The sequence below is a fragment of the Macaca fascicularis genome, chromosome 1 (assembly GCF_037993035.2).
Source record: "Macaca fascicularis isolate 582-1 chromosome 1, T2T-MFA8v1.1".
Classification (NCBI taxonomy): Eukaryota; Metazoa; Chordata; class Mammalia; order Primates; family Cercopithecidae; genus Macaca; species Macaca fascicularis.
Window position 1 is genome coordinate 98,562,268 of NC_088375.1, and position 16,691 is coordinate 98,578,958.

The following is a 16,691-nucleotide window of genomic DNA, read 5'->3' on the forward strand; positions in this document are numbered from 1 at the left end:
GTTTATGTAGCTGTCTCCCCTACTATACTAAAGATGGGAAGTAATCCCATAGTAAATATTCAGTTAATATGTCTTAAATGAATAAATGCTAAAAGCAAAAAAGAGAACTAAAATGGAGAAACACAAGCATAGGGAAAGGCTAGAAGAGACAGATCAGACAGATAGAAGCTGTTGGCAAGTTAATCTTCTTCATTAACTGGGTAAAGATGAAACGTGAAAGAGTCAAAAGGACATTATGAATATAAAAGTGAGAGGGCTGGGCGCAGTGGCTACACCTGTAATCCCAGCACTTTGAGAGGCTGAGGCTGGTGGATCACCTGAGGCCACGAGTTCGAGACCAGCTGATCAACATGGTGAAACCCCATTCCTACTAAAAATACAAAATTAGCCAGGCCTGGTGGCACATGCTTGTAATCTCAGCTACTTGGGGAGCTGAGGCTTAAATCCAGGAAGCAGAGGTTGCAGTGAGTTGAGATCGTGCCACTGCACTCCAGCCTGGGCAACGAGTGAAACTCTGCCTCAAAAAAAAAAAAAAAAAAAAGTGAGAGTATATTAGAGATCATATTGTTCAATATTCTCATTAGATAAACTGGAAAATATGAAAATGTTATAGACATGTTTATTCCAGACTTATTTAAGAAAGACACATTATAATTTAGAAAACACTAACCTTCATATTCCTCTTCATTCTCAAGATAATCATCATCCAGCACATTCAGCAGTCTTAGCACTGGAGTGGGAAGCATGACCAGATCTTCAATATGAGGGGCTGTTAAAATTCATCATAATATGGTTAAATGTAAATCCCCCCAAATAAGTTGAACACCAGATAAAGGAACTTGGGAATATAAATTAGTGCGGATGTCTTGAATGACTGTCAAATGACCAGGAAAAAAATAAAAGAATATACAACTTACCAAAAGGAATGCTAAAGAATGGGCTGCACAATGCCATTTCAGCAGGAATTCTTCTGCTTGGATCATCATGAAGCATGCTAAAACACAAAAAATAGGTGCCTTATCATTTCTACTGAATCTTTTGAAAATGCAACCATTAAAGAAAGTAAGAATGTCTAAATGTTCATGACAGCATTAATTATAGTAGCAAGATTTATTGAATCATTCACCTATAAAGAATACAAATGCTATTTATTAGTAAATGGTTTAGCAATTCATGATACATACCTATGACATTATACTGTGATTTAAAATAACACTTTTGATTAATAAATGAAATACTGCAAAGTGATTCACACTCTATAACAGTGAGTGGAAAAAAACCCACAGATTTAGGGTAACATAATTTAAAAAAAAGACAGTGGTGGGATGATTGTTGAATTTCATCAAATTTCTCTAATAATAAAGCAACTAGATAGCAAAACCAAAAACCCATGGACAATATCTATAACAAAAACCATAGGGACACCCTAAATAGCCAAAGCAATCTTGAGAAAAAAGAACAAAGCTGGAAGCATTATACTACCTGACTTCAAAAAAATACTACAAAGCTACAGTAACCAAAACAGCATGGTATTGATATGAAAACAGATACACAGACTGATGAAACAGAACAGAGAGCCCAGGGAAAAAAAAATATTTACAACCAACTGATTTTCAACAAAGGTGCCAAGAATACACAATGGGGAAAGGACAGTATTTTCAATAAACGGTGCTGGGAAAAACTGGATATTAACACACCAAAGAATAAAATTAAACCCTTATCTCTCAACTACACAAAAATCAACTCAAAATAGATGAACAATTTACATGTAAGACCCAAAACTACTAGAAGAAAACAGGAGAAAAGCTGCACAACATTGTTCTTGGCATTGAATTTTTTAATATAACTTCAACAGCACAAGCAACAAAAGCAAAAACAGACAAATGGGATTACATCAAACTAAAAACCTTCTGCACAGCCAAGGAAACAATGAACAGGGTGAAGAGACAACTTACAGAATAGGAGAAAATATTTACAAACTATACATCAGCTAGGGGAGTAATATACAAAATATATAAAGAACTCAATTTGGCTGGGTGTGGTAGCTCACATCTGTAGTCGCAGAACTTTGGGAGGCAGAGGTGAGAGGACAACATGAGCCCAGGAGTCCAAGACCAGCCTGGGCAACATGGCAAGATCATCTCCCTACAAAAAATTTTAAAAATTAGCTGGTATGGTGGCATGCACCTGTAGCTCCAGGATCACTTGAGCCTATGAATTCAAGGCTGCAGTGAGCCATGTTTACACCACAGCACTACAGCCTGGGCAACAGAATGAGACCCTGTCTCAAAAAAAAAAAAAAAAAAGAGCTCAAACAACTTAACAGCAAGGAAACAAATAGCCCAATTAAAACATGGGCAAAAGACCTGAACAAACATTTCTCAAAAGAACACATACAGATGACCAACAATATATGAGAAATGCTCAGTATCACTAATCATCAGGAAAATGAAAAAACAAAACCACAATGAGGTATCACCTCGCATCTACTACAATAGCTATTATCAAACAGACAAAAGACATAAAGAAAAGGGAATCCACACACATTGTTGGTGGGAATATAAATTAGTAAAGCCATTATGGAAAGCACCATGGAGGCCTCTTAAAAATTTTTTAAAAACAGAACTACCAGCAGTCCCACTACTGGGTATACATCCAAAGGAAATGAAACCAGTGTGATTAAGAGATACCTGTATGTCCAAGTTTGTTGCAGCACTATTCACAATAGACAACATATGGAATCAACCTAAGTATTAACAGATAAGTGTTCATTTCTTGTATGTTAGCTTAAAAGAAATAAAAATAAAAAAACAGATGTGTAAAAAGTGAAAAAAAAAAGAAAAAGAAAAACACAGATGAGTAAAAAAAGAAAATATGATATATATACACAATGGAATACTATTCAGCCATTGAAAAGGAGCAAATCCTGTCATTTTCAACACAGATGAACCTGTAGGGCATCATGTTAAGTGAAATAAGGCAGGTCCAGAAAGACAAATACAGCATGATCTCACTCATATGTGAATTCTAAAAAGTGTTGATGTCGCAGAAGTAGAGAGAAGAATGGTGGTTACCAGAGGCTGGGTGGGGGAGTTAGAAGACAGAAGAGTTTGGGGAGACATTGGCCAAAGCCAAAAGATGCCTAATTACAGTTAGATAGAAAGAATAAGTTCAAGAGACCTACTGCACAATATGGTGATTCTAGTTAATGATGACATATTGGATTCTTGAAAAACACAGGGAGTGAATGTTAAGCACTCTCATCACAAAAAATGATAACTATGTAAACTAATGCATTTTTTCATTAACTAGATTTAATAATTCCATAATGTATATATACTTCAAAACATGTTGCACATGATAAATACATAAAATTTTAGGTCATTAAAAACAAAAAAGACTGAGATGCTGTTATAGTCTAATAAAATTAATGTATCTCTATATAGCTATTGAAGTGTTTGCGGCATAAAAAGACCATTATTTCCTTATTGTAAGTAAGCATTTGTAAAGTAAAAATAAGCCACTTAAAAAACAAAAACTAGGCCGGGCATGGTGGCTCATGCCTGTAATCCCAGCAATTTGGGAGGCAGAGGTGGGTGGATCACTTCAGGTCAGGAGTTTGAGAACAGCCTGGCCAACACGGTGAAACCCTGTCTCTATTAAAAAATACAAAAAATTAGCCAGGCATGGTGCCATGCATCTGTAATCCCAACTATTTGGGAGGCTGAGGCAGGAGAATCACTTGAACCTGGGAGGTGGAGGTTGCAGTAAGCCGAGATCGTGCCACTGCACTCCAGCCTGGGCAACAGAGTGTGACTCCATCACAAAAAACAAACAAACAAACAAACAAACAAAAAACCCTATAGTGCCAAACTATCAATAGCAGTAAGATCTGCACTATATTGGCATCTATGTGTAAGAAGGCAGAGGAAAGCTACAATTGATCTGATGAACCAGAGAAAAAAATCATCCCGAACAGCCAAAAGATACTCACTGGACTGCATAGCAAGATGCTAGAGAAAAGCAGCTGAAACTATAAGGGGTTATACATTCTAATACTAAGTGAATACAAGGAATTCTTTGTAATATCATGAGGTTGGAGTAATCTAGACACTAAGACCTCTTAAAACTAACCAGCCAAAGCATTTTTTCAGTGCAAAGTCCCACAGTGAGAAGAAATATTGGGAACAGAATCCAAACTGAGCAGGATGAGGGAGAGATAGAGAGGCACCAGAAAAAAGCAGAAGAGAAGAGCCAGGAGATCTCTGAAAAAAGCCACTTTTTGGGAATATTACACAAAACAACAGAATAGGGAGCCCTGTATAATAAGAAAAGTTATCCCAAGTATATTTTCTTATATAAGTTTAAGAAAATAATTTTCACATAAAAATGAGCAACATAAAAAGGATTATAACTGACTATGCATGATGCCTCATGCCTGTAATCCCAGCACTTTGGAAGGCAAAGGTGGGAGGATTACTTGAGCCCAGGAGTTCGAAACCAGCCTGGGCATCATAGTACAACTTTGTCTACAAAAAAATAAACCAGGCACGATGGTGCATGCCTGTGGTGCCAGCTCCTTGGGAGGCTAAGGTGGGAGGACTGCTTAAAGATGCAGTGAGCTGTCATCACACCATGGCACTCTAGCCTGGGTCACAGAGCGAGACTCTGCCTCAAAAAAAAAAAAAAAAAAAAAGAAAGAAAGAAAGAAAGAAAAAGAAGAAAGAAAGAAAAAGAAAGAAAGAAAGAAAGAAAGAAAGAAAGGAAGAAAAGAAGGAAAGAAGGAAAGAAGGAAAGAAGGAAGGAAGGAAGGAAGGAAGGAAGGAAGGAAGGAAGGAAGGAAGGAAGGAAGGAAGGAAGGAAGGAAAGAAGGAAAGAAGGAAAGAAAGAAAGATATCTATTGTACAAAAAAAAAAAAAACCTGCAAAATGATAAATCTCAGATAATGTATGCCAGAAAGACATGACCATAACACAGATGAACATTAAAATCTACCTTTTTTTTTTTTTTTTCTGAGGCAGAGTCTTGCTCTGTCACCCAGGCTGAAGTGCACTGGTGCAATCTTGGCTCACTGCAACCTCTGCCTGAGGGGTTCAAGCAATCCTCCTCCTGCCTCAGCCTCCAGAGTAGCTGGGATTACAGGCAGATGCTGCTAGGCCCAGCTAAATTTTGTGTTTTTAGTAGAGACGGGGTTTCACCATGTTGGCCACGCTAGTCTGGAACTCCTGATCTCAAGTGGTCTGCTCACCTCAACCTCCCAAAGTGCTGGGATTATGGGCGTGAGCCTACCATTTCAAAATGAACTAAATGGCCACACCTGGCCTTTATAACCTACCATTTCAAAATGAGTTAAATGGCCAGGCATGGTCGCTCATGCCCATAATCCCAGCACTTTGGGAGGTTGAGGCAAGCACATCACTTGAGGTCAGGAATTCCAGACTAGCCTGGCCAACACAGTGAAACCTCATCTCTACTAAAAACATGAAAATTAGTTGGGCCTGGTGGGGTCCACCTATAATCCCAGCTACTTGAGAGGGTGAGGAAGGAGGAACGCTAAAAGCTGAGAGGCAGAGGTTGCAGTGAGCACTGCACCACTGCACTCCAGCCTGGGCGACAGAGTGAGACTTTGTCTTCTCCTCCCCCTGCAAAAAACGAGCTAAAGACATTTTTTTAAAATGACACAAGATGTGAAAGAGCAAGAGAAAAAAAAATAGAAAATCACAAAAATAAGGTAATAGAACTCAGGAAAGAATTAGAAATTAAAAGAAAATCATTTCATAAAATAAAATTACACTACAAGAGATACCAGGATGAATAAACACAACAAATAACGTCTTAAAGAGAAATAGTAGGCAAAGAGGAGGATATTCTTAAAAATCAAAAAGGCCGGGCACGGTGGTTCACGCCTGCAATCACAACACTTGGGGAGGCCGAGGTGGGCAGATCACGAGGTCAGGAGATCAAGACCATCCTGGCTAACACGGTGAAACCCCATCTCTACTAAAAATATAAAAAATTAGCCTGGCGTGGTGGCGGCGCCTGTAGTCCCAGCTACTCAGGTGGCTGAGGTAGGAGAATGGCGTGAACCCGGGAAGCGGAGCTTGCAGTGCGCCGAGATCGCGCCACTGCACTCCAGCCTGGGCAACAGAGTGAGATTCGGTCTCACACACACACATACACACACCAAAAAAAAAAAGAAAGAAAAACAAAAGAAATAATGGGTTGGGGGTGGTGGCTTATGCCTGTAAACCCAGCATTTGGGAAGCTGAGGCAGGAAGGTCACTTGAGTTCAAGACCAGCCTGGCACATGGTGGGACCTCGTCTCTTAAGAAAGGAAAAAGAGAAAATACAGAATCAAGCAAAAATGATAGCTGGACGCCGTGGATCACACCTGTAATCCCAGCACATTGGTAGGCCAAGGCGGGCAGATCACTTGAGGTCAGGAGTTCGAGATCAGCCTGGCCAACATGGTGAAACCCTGTCTCTACTAAAAATACAAAAATTGGCCAGGCATGGCGGCAGTAGCCTGTAATCCCAGCTACTTGGGAGGCTGATGTGGGAGAATTGCTTGAACTCAGGGGACAGAGGTTGCAGTGAGCCGAGATCGTGCCACTGCACTTCAGCCTGGGCAACAGAGCGAAAACTCCGTCTCAAAGAAAAAGAAAAGAAAAAATGGCAATATTGAATATAAGGCAAAGAAAATCAAACATATGTAGACTAGAAGGACATGAAAGTGAAAACCAAAAAGAACCGGAAAAAAATATTAAAAACTGTACTTTCAGAACACTTTTCTAAAACAAACGAAGATCTGAAACTACACAGTGAAAGGCATACCATATTTCTGACCCAGAACAATCAAAGTCAAAATATATTTTGCTAAAATCACTACACATCGAAGAAAAAGTTAAAATCCTCTAGGCATCTAGACAAGAATACCAAGTGATTTTTTTTTTTCTTGAGACAGAGTCTCGCTCTGTTGCCCACACTGGACTGCAGTGGCATGATCTCGGGTCACTGCAACCTCCGCCTCCCGGGTTCAAGCAATTCTCTGCCACAGCCTCCTGAGGAGCTGGGATTACAGGCGCCCGCCACCATGTCCAGCTAAATTTTTTGTATTTTTAGTAGAGACGGGGTGTCACCATCTTGGCCAGGCTGGAAGACCAAGTGACTTTTACTGAGTCACGAAACTTTCAACAGAAACCCATGCAGTAATATATAAGACACTAAAGGAAACAAAAATGTATGAGATTGGGATGAGACACATACAGGACTTTCAGGGTGGTGGGCAAAGTTTTCTTTCTTGATGTGAATGGTAGTTACAAGATGGGTACAATGTTCCAACAGATTAATTAAGCTACACATTTGCTTAATTCGTGCTTTTAGTATCTGTGCTTTATTCAACAACAACAAAAAAGGTTCAAGCGACTTGTATGCATATATAACGCGATATGCAGAAAAATAGTGGAAGGAGCCGGGCACGGTGGCTCAAGCCTGTAATCCCAGCACTTTGGGAGGCCGAGATGGGCGGATCACGAGGTCAGGAGATCGAGACCATCCTGGCTAACACGGTGAAACCCCGTCTCTACTAAAAAATACAAAAAAAAAACTAGCCAGGCGAGATGGCGGGCGCCTGTAGTCCCAGCTACTCCGGAGGCTGAGGCAGGAGAAGGGCGTGAACCCGGGAGGCGGAGCTTGCAGTGAGCTGGGATCTGGCCACTGCACTCCAGCCTGGGCGACAGAGCGAGACTCCATCTCAAAAAAACAAAAAACAAAAAACAAAAAAAAAAAAGAAAAATAGTGGAAGGAAATATACCAAAGTACTAACACTAGAATGTGGGTTTATAATTTTTATTTTCCTCATCATGACTTTCTATAGTGTCCAAATTTAGTATTCTATGTAAAATGGGGGGGAGCTATTATTTAAAAAATAATAAAAATAAAAAAGTCAATACTATAATTTAGATGATTTAACTTCCATGCTAGAATCCATTTTATAATTTTTCACTCCCTTCTCTTCAATGTAAAATGCAATTTATAATATCTCATATCAATCAGATACTAACAGCTATTTAAAACTAATTTGAAAAATACACACACAAATAAGTATGCGTAAAATTGGTGAAATCGGAATAAATCCTGTGGATTATACCTATTTCAACTTACTGGTTTTGATACTGTGTATACTACAGTTATGTAAATAATTACCACGGCGGGAAACTGGGTAAATGGACCTCTCTGTAACATTTTTGCAAAGTCCTGTGAGTCTGTAACTATTTCAAAGTAAAGAGTTAATAAAACTAATTTAAGGTTTATAGGGCCAATTATTAAGGTTTATAGGACTAATATTCAAAGGAAACTATTAATACTCTAACTCAAACAAGGGATCCATACTTTTCTGACGTACTAATTATTTTATTCATTTCCAGTCCATAGTCTAGAAATCTGAAAAGCCTCCTATTTAATAATACAGTCATACACTGCCTAATGACGTTTTGGTCAACAATGGACCACATATACGACAGTGATCTCATAAAATTATACTGGGCTGAAAAATTTCTATCCCCTAGTGACATCATAGCTATCATAATCCCCTATCGCAACATATCACTCACATGCTTGTGGTAATGCAGGTGAGTAATGTGTTGCAGTAGGACACAGATGTAAACAAAACTACTGTACTTGATAATGACAATACAAAGGTGCTACTGGCTTATGTATTTGTAACTATTTTTTTTATTCCTATTTTAAAGTGTACCCCCTCCCCCAAAAAGTTAACTGTAAAATAGTCTCAGGCAGGTCCTTTGTGAGGTATTCCAAAACAAGGCATTGTTAACATAGGAGATGGCAGCTCTATGCATGTTACTGCCCCGGCAGACATTCCAGTAAGACAATATGTGGAAGTGGAAGACAATGATATTGATAATCCTGACCCTGTGTAGGTCTAGGCTAAGGTGTGCTTATGTCTCAGTTTTTAGCAAAAACAATTTAAAAGTAAATAAGATAAAGAAAAATTAAAGTTTATAAAGTAAAAAAGTTACAGTTAAGTTGTTAAGCTGACTTATTATAGAAGAAAACAAATTTTGGCCAGAAGCAGTGGCACACACCTGTAATCTCAGCACTTTGGGAGGCTGAGGCAGGCAGATCACTTGAGGTCAGGAGTTCGAGACCAACCTAGCCAACATGGTGAAACCCTGTCTCTACTAAAAATACAAAAATTAGCTGGGCATGGTGGCGTGCACCTGTACTTCCAGCTATTCGGAAGGCTGAGGCACAAGAATCGCTTGAATCTGGGAGGCAGAGGTTGCAGGGAGCCAAGATTGTGCCACTGCACTCCAGTTTGGGTGACGGAGTGAGACTCTCAGAAAAAAAAAAAAAAGAAAAAAAAATTTTTAAATAAATTTAGTGTAGGCTAAGTACACAGTTTTACCCTTAGTCTTATAGTGTACAGTAATGTCCTAGGCCTTCACATTCACTCACCACTCACTCACTGAATCACCCAGAGGAACTGTAGTCCTGCAAGCTCCATTCATGGTTAAGTGCCCTATAAGGTATACCATTTTTAATCTTTTATACTATATTTTTAGTGTACCTTTTCTATGTTTAGACACAATACTTACCATTGTATTACAACTATCCATAGTATTTGGTACAGTAACATGCTATATAGGTTTTAGCCTAACAGCAATAGACTCTGCCATATAGCCCAGGTATGGGCAGAAATCTGAATCATTTACGTTTATGTAGGTACTCTATGATGTTAGCACGGCAAAATCACCTAATGACATATTTCTCACGACAGATACCTATTGTTAAATGACACGACTGTACACATTTGTATTTTCAAAATATCTATTGTATTTGGATCTATTCAGACATCAGAAAAACTGTATCTGTCCCCAGACCATTGTCAAGAGTAATTATTTAAAGTATAATTAAAAACCATCTTATTCAAAATGGTTTTTGGGTCTTTTTTTAGGGGGAGGGGAGTAGTCCAAAAGCAAACTCAATCTTTAGTTAATAAAGATTCTCTTTAAAAACCTGCTTACCATCAAGTATATACAACAGACAGGGCTATGAGAGGCTAAAGGTATAGTGGCTCAGTATCTATCTTCCAGTGAAAAGGCAGCTGCCAGGGAAAGCTTAATATCCGATACTATGAGCAAAAGAACATTTCTTTGAAAATAAATTTGGTGAAACTATTTGATTACTTATGTTCCTTATAGGAAGCTAGCCTGCATAGACTTATTTCTAGGGGAACAAAACCCCTACGTGGATCAAGCAAACTAGAAATAATATAAATCTGTTCAGAAAAAAAAAAAAAAGACGTACCATTTCACATAGTACATGTACGCAAAGCAAGTTTACAGCATGTATAACATACCTTTTGATAAGGTCTCTTAGGTGATAGGCTGGAATCGCGGCATTCACCACTGCTTTACTGGCAAATATGTGATCAATAATAGCAGAACTGTTTGCCTTAAAAAAGGGAGAAAAGTCTTCCTTTTGGTTATTCAGTCTGTATATTGAGTACTAGGCATATAGCACTATTTGAGAATAAAATGCAACAGAAAACACTATCTTCTGAGAGCCTACAATCTTTTTTTTCTTTTTTTGGAGACAGGGTCTTGCTCTGCCACCCAGGCTGGAGTGCAGTGACGCAATCTCAGCTCACTGCAACCTCTGCCTCCCAGATTTAAGTGATCCTCCTGCCTCAGCCTCCTGCGTAGCTGGAAATACACGTGTGTGCCACCACATCCAGCTAATTGTTTGTATTTTTTGTAGATATGGGGTTTCACCATGTTGCCCAGGCTGGTCTCAAACTCTTGGGCTCAAGTGATCTGCCCACCGTGACCTCCCAAAATGCTGGGACTATAAGTGTGAACCATCGTGCCCAGCAAGATCCTACAATCTTAACAGAAGAAATAATAAACATAATTATACACTTCTAGAGAAGAACATTTTTTCTTCATTTTCAGCACCTAGCACTCTGTGAACGTCTACTAGACGAAAGAATAAAAAATAAATACCAAAGCAACCACATAGGAATGTAGTTTAATGCAAAAATGAACGTATAATAGGTGACTCAGAGTATCTCCGTGATGAGTCTTCAATTGGTTTTCAGACAGAAATAAACTATCAAAGAGAATATGATGCAGTATTAAAACATCTTATTTGTCATATTACTCATTCTCTAAATCTTTAAGGAATATATTTTCTCCTTGAATACTATGCTAACTCAGAATTTAGAACTGTGTATACGAGTTAAAAGAACTGATACTATCACCATCAGTACTATCATTATCAGTAAAATTTATTAAATACTTACCATGAGCTGCTTGCTAAAAGTATCATTTCTTTATTAATCTCAATAGTCTTATGAGATAAATGCCATTATTATCCTCATTTTAAAGAAAGCAAACCATGGCTTAGTGAACCTAAATAAATAACTTAGTAAGACCTTTGTGGAGGCAAGATACAAACCCTAGTAGTTTGACTTTAGAGCCCATGCTCATAATCAGTTGGCAATTCTGCCTCCATAGAAAGCGATAAAACAGAAAAATAATGTTTTATCTAGAGGCATATATTGGAGATCCCATTACTGCACATCACCCCTCTAAATTTCACACAAATTTGAATGTGATCTAGTTCTGATAAGCTCTAAGCCAAGCAGATATAGTACAAAAGGCTCAAAGACAGTCAAAGCTCATTCAAATAACTGATCTATGTCTGGATTAGCACTAAGAAAGAATACTTAGACTCTTGATTGTTTGGGGTACCAATAATAAAGAATGATACTGATTTTATTCCCAAGAAAGCAATTTTTACCCATACAAGCACCAGGTATATACATTGGGCTATTAAAATATCCCTTCCAGGAAATGCTACAACAGAAATCAGTGTCTAGGTGTTTAAAAGAAACAAAACTATATGTTGTAATAGCTATATAGTATGTATTAGATGCTCAAAAAAACACTTGTTGCTTAGTATCAAAAACTTGTTGCTTAATATCTAAGTTCCAAACCTCTAATATTTGAATGAACTTTTTGTACGTTTATAAATTAGGAATTAACTACAGTATGTTTTCAAAGGTATTGTGGGGCTTTAATGTTGTGATAATATCAGTATCCTTTAGGCTACTATTTAAGTGATCTTCCTGCCTCGGTCTCCTGAGTAGCTGGGACTACAGGTGTGTGCCACCACACCCAGTTAATTTTTGGAGGTTTAATAAATACAATGCTTTGGAATGATTATTGGTCTTGATATTAAACAAGTATTAAAATATCTTTTATACTTTTTTTTTTTTTAAACTACAGACCAGGGTCTCACTACTTTGCCTGGGCTGGTCTCAAATAAGCCTCCCACCTCAGCCTCCAAAAGTGCTGGGATTACAGGTGTGAGCCACCATGCCCAGTAAAAATAATTTTTTTAACTGCAAAGGAGTTAAGATAATCTATAAACATTATCATTTAACTTATAAGCTATGGTTGTGTTAGTAACACTTTAGAACTTAATATTACTGTTAGTAAACAAAAGAAACCACTTTTGCTTCTTCAAGAAAATGCATTCATTCAAACATTTTATCGAGTACTTACTATATGCCAAGCCACAGGCTAGGAACAATAAGAATGCAATACTCACTAGCACATTGATAGCTATAGGAGTTGGTAGTGGCATACAAGTATCATAAATAGAAAAAGAGGAGTACCGACAACAGACAGCAATCAAGAGTTCTCTAAAAGAATCATCATAAATTGGCCAGGCGCAGTAGCTCATGCCTGTAATCCCAGCACTTGGGGAGGCTCAGGCGGGCGCATCATGAGGTCAGGAGACCAGCCTGGCCAACATGGTGAAACCCCGTGTCTACTAAAAATACAAAAATCAGCTGGCCGAGGTGGCTGGCATCTGTAATCCCAGCTACTCAGGAAGCTGAGGCAGGAGAATTGCTTGAAACCGGAAGGCGGAGGTTGCAGTGAGCTGAGATTGCGCCACTGCACTCCAGCCTGGGCGAAAGAGTGAAACTCCATCTCAAAAGAAAAAAAAAAGAATCATCATAAATTATATGCTCTTAAATTGAAAGTAAGGACCCCAAAGCAAAGCACTGGCGAAGTCTACCTTCCATTCCTGAGATCTGACTGTATGTTTCAGTTTCATTCCTGAGAACATTTCCAGTAAAATGATTCCTAGGCTCCACAGATCAACAGCTGAGGTACACTCTGTATCACTCTGCAGGCCAGCCTGGGCCAAGCAATTTTGCAGTTCTGCTTCTGGAGCCCGATACCCGTCTGTCTGAATATACTTTACATCCTAAAAAAAATGAGTAAATATTACAACCAATAAAAAAGCTGCTCCCTTTCCATCTCTACGGTGAATTTACTTCCCTAACAGTGCAGTAAACCCACTGGCAAGCTAAATGTTAAAAATTTTTAGTCCTTGGTTAACATAATTCCTTGGTTCATTAACTGGGCAATTCTCAGAGGCAAGCTGTACATTTCCATAAAGAAGTCTTCTTTGGATTGTCTCTTACCTATTAGGCACTGCTGATAATAAGGACACTTTGCAAAGAAACAATAAACCATGGAGAAAGGAGGATTTGGCAGAACTGTCCCATGCATTCTGCCACGAGCTACAGCCCCAACACTGAAGGGACCAGGAATAGTAACTCAGCAATTAGCCAAACACGCATAAAATTTAGAAAACCATTCTATGTAGGTTAAGTATCTATAATATTCCAGAGCTCTCGTGCTTCACTGGCTCCTCCTACCTGACCCAAACATTATGTCTTATTTTTACACGGTGGCACTGAAATTCTTTTGATTTGCTGCATCCCCTGGCATTTCAGTATTTTAGATTAAAATGACCTGTAAGTCCCTACTAAACTACCCTTGTCATTTAAAAATATTTGGCTTCGACCACTACATTTTAAACTGCGAGAGAAAAGAAAAGGTTATTTCTTACCTGATTGCCTTCTTTGAAGCTAAGCCCAAAGTCAATGAGTTTAAAACATTCATTCTCTGCACTCCACAATATGTTACGTGGCTTGAGGTCTGCATGGACATAGCCCTCATGATGAAGAAAAGCAAGGGCCTCCAAAACATCTCGGGCACAATGCTGTATCATCCACATGGAACAACCCTGGTGACTGGAATATAAGAGCAATTCCGAAACACTGACATCCAGGAGTTCAAGCAACAGACAGCGTGATGGCACATTTGGAGAAAAGTGGATTGTAAACACTCCATACAAAGTCACTAGAAAAAGAAATTATCATACTTTAAAAATCAGACTCAGAGTAAGTCACTATTAAAGTAGGTAACTGCAGTACAAACTTGCCATAGTCTAGATAAGGATAACTTTGCTGAGCAAGCTTCCACTGTAATTTATTTTTCCCATGAATAAGATCTTTTGGCAATTGGGTTATTTTAATAAAAATAAGATGAGACAGCCTACAATAGCTGATTACCATTCACAGATACTACATACAGTACAATTATTCAATTTGTGTTTACCGAGTACTCAGTGGTGATGCACATGAACTTGGAGTGCCAACCAAAAATGATTAAAAGTAAAAATCCAAAATATAAATAAATAAAACTTACTGTTGCATCATGAGGTCCTTTTAAAAAAATTTTAAAAAGTAAAAATCCAAATATTAAGCAACTCTTTTAAAAGGAATGTCACAATGTGCAAAAACCAAACTAAAGATTGCTTCTTCATCCAAAATAGCCGTCTAGGTCTGTCACAGTGGCTCATGCCTATGATCCCAGCATTCTGGGAGACCGAGGCAGGAGGACTGCTTGAGCCCAGGAGTTTGGAGACCAGCCTGGGTAACAAAGGGGAACCTCCTCTCTACAAAAAATTAGTCAGGCGTGGTGCTATGTGCCTGTAGTCCCAGCTACTTGGGAGGCTAAGGCAGGAGAATGGCTTTAGGAGGAATTGGAGGCTGAAGTGAACTGTGATCTCGCCATTGTACTCCAGCCTGGGTGACACAGTGAACTTGTCTCAAAAAAAAATTAAAACAGAAAAACAAACAGCTATCTATAATCTAAATACTAACGAAGAGATTGAGACTTTCCGGATGAAATTTCAACTAATCTTGCAGAGATTCAGCAAGTTCTTAGGCTTGCAAAAATTTTCCCTTTTCAGTACCAAACTTATAGTAACAGACCATTTAGTAAACTAAAAAAATGTAGCACTAGTGTTAATTCTTCTCCAAAATGGTATTATAAAAAAACTCACTTTTCTTTAATAACCAAAGCCATAACTAATGATAAGCTTTCTGTCGTGTAATAGAAATGAAACCTTTCCACAGATCAATCATCAGTGATCATTACATAGCTTACATTCTGAGTATCTGATTCATGAAACAGTCTCACGAGAGCAAAGGCACAGTGTTCCTAAATTTCACACTTCTATAAGGGCTCCCATGGAATAGTGAATCATTTCTTCCAAATCCGTACTAAATATATAACAGGTGAGCTATATGAGTTACCAGCATTGATGTCACAAGGCCCAGACATAGTTCCCATTTTGTACTGGTATGCAAAGATCCAAAAATTTCCACACAAGACACGACAATCTAGCAAAGACGTGCCTCCTCTCACTAGAAAAGATATTTCTGTATGCTAATGAATGCGGCACTCTCCGATGGGACTCGAAGCAGGACAGAATTTACTGAGCATCTGTGTGACACCTGGCAAAGCAGACCACCAATTCCACTATACCGCAGACAGTATTACAGTGAAAGGGGAAAGGGGCCTGGATCGGGTGATAAAGAAGGCTAGACCCGCTTCTCCCGCAGAAGGGGAGGAAGACAGAACGCCAGATAGCGAGAGGAGGAGTGTGCTCGGACTGTGACCCGGGCAAGAAAAGAAAGGAGCCAGGGGCAATTACCGATGTTCCTGTGACCCTGCAACTGTTCCAGCGCCGCCCTCTCTTTGCGGAAACCATACTCGGCGGCCGAGGCCGCAGCCCCGGTGGTTCCTGGCGGCAAGAACTGCTTGAGGGCGCCGGGGGGCGAGCCAGGGTTGCCGCAGCAGCGAACCCGATACACCGAGGCGGAGGAGCCGCTACCCAGACGGCTCTGTACCTGCCACAGCCGTCCGAAGGCCTCCAGAAAACGCGGCGGCTCCGCGCCCCAGGCGCAGCCGGATCCCGCCATCGGTGTGGGCTAAGGGCACGGACTCGGGAGCTGACGCGACGCCTGAGGCAGGCCGGCCGGGCCCGCGGTCACATCCCCGCCAGCCGGACCAGCGGCTCCGCAGGGAGAGACCTGCAGCCGCCTCACCGACTCCCGAGACTTCAAACAGCCATGACACCGGAAGCCGTGGTGCACCCGAGTCCCAGAAGCCGGAAATGGAGGAAGAGCCCATCCTACAGGCCGAAGGAGGGGGGCACAGAGGGGGCGGGGCCTAGAAGTGATTAGACGAGTTAGGTTTGGAAAGAAGAACCGAGAATAACAAGTAACCTTAATCATTGGGTATCTACCATTCCAAGCCCAGTGTTAACCGCTTTCACATAGACCTGAAGCTAAAACTGGTCCTTTTTCTTGTTGAGGCACCTCACCTCACCACTAGGAACCCAGAAAAATAAAACCCTACCTACATTTCTCATAGAAAGGATCCCAAGGAAAACACACCAGGAACAAAAAGAGAGAATTTACCATCACCTGCAGGTCCATGATCACCAGTAAC

The 16,691-nt window shown here is 39.8% G+C and overlaps 1 protein-coding gene across 2 annotated transcripts in view; it reads right to left on the reverse strand.

Moving 5' to 3' along the window:
* The window catches only part of UHMK1 (U2AF homology motif kinase 1), a 31,136-nt gene extending 14,801 nt beyond the window's left edge, over positions 1 to 16,335 (reverse strand). The window contains exons 1-6 of one of the 2 annotated variants that reach the window (XM_005541134.3): positions 15,892 to 16,335; positions 13,957 to 14,249; positions 13,114 to 13,305; positions 10,382 to 10,476; positions 918 to 994; positions 671 to 769 (exon numbers count right to left, since the gene is read on the reverse strand). In XM_005541134.3, coding sequence (XP_005541191.1) covers positions 671 to 769; positions 918 to 994; positions 10,382 to 10,476; positions 13,114 to 13,305; positions 13,957 to 14,249; positions 15,892 to 16,159 — 1,024 coding nt within the window. In that variant the 5' untranslated portion in view covers positions 16,160 to 16,335. The remainder of the gene's footprint in view (positions 1 to 670; positions 770 to 917; positions 995 to 10,381; positions 10,477 to 13,113; positions 13,306 to 13,956; positions 14,250 to 15,891) is intronic. The other variant, XM_015454402.4, reaches the window with a different exon arrangement.
* Between the last annotated feature and the right edge of the window lie 356 nt (positions 16,336 to 16,691).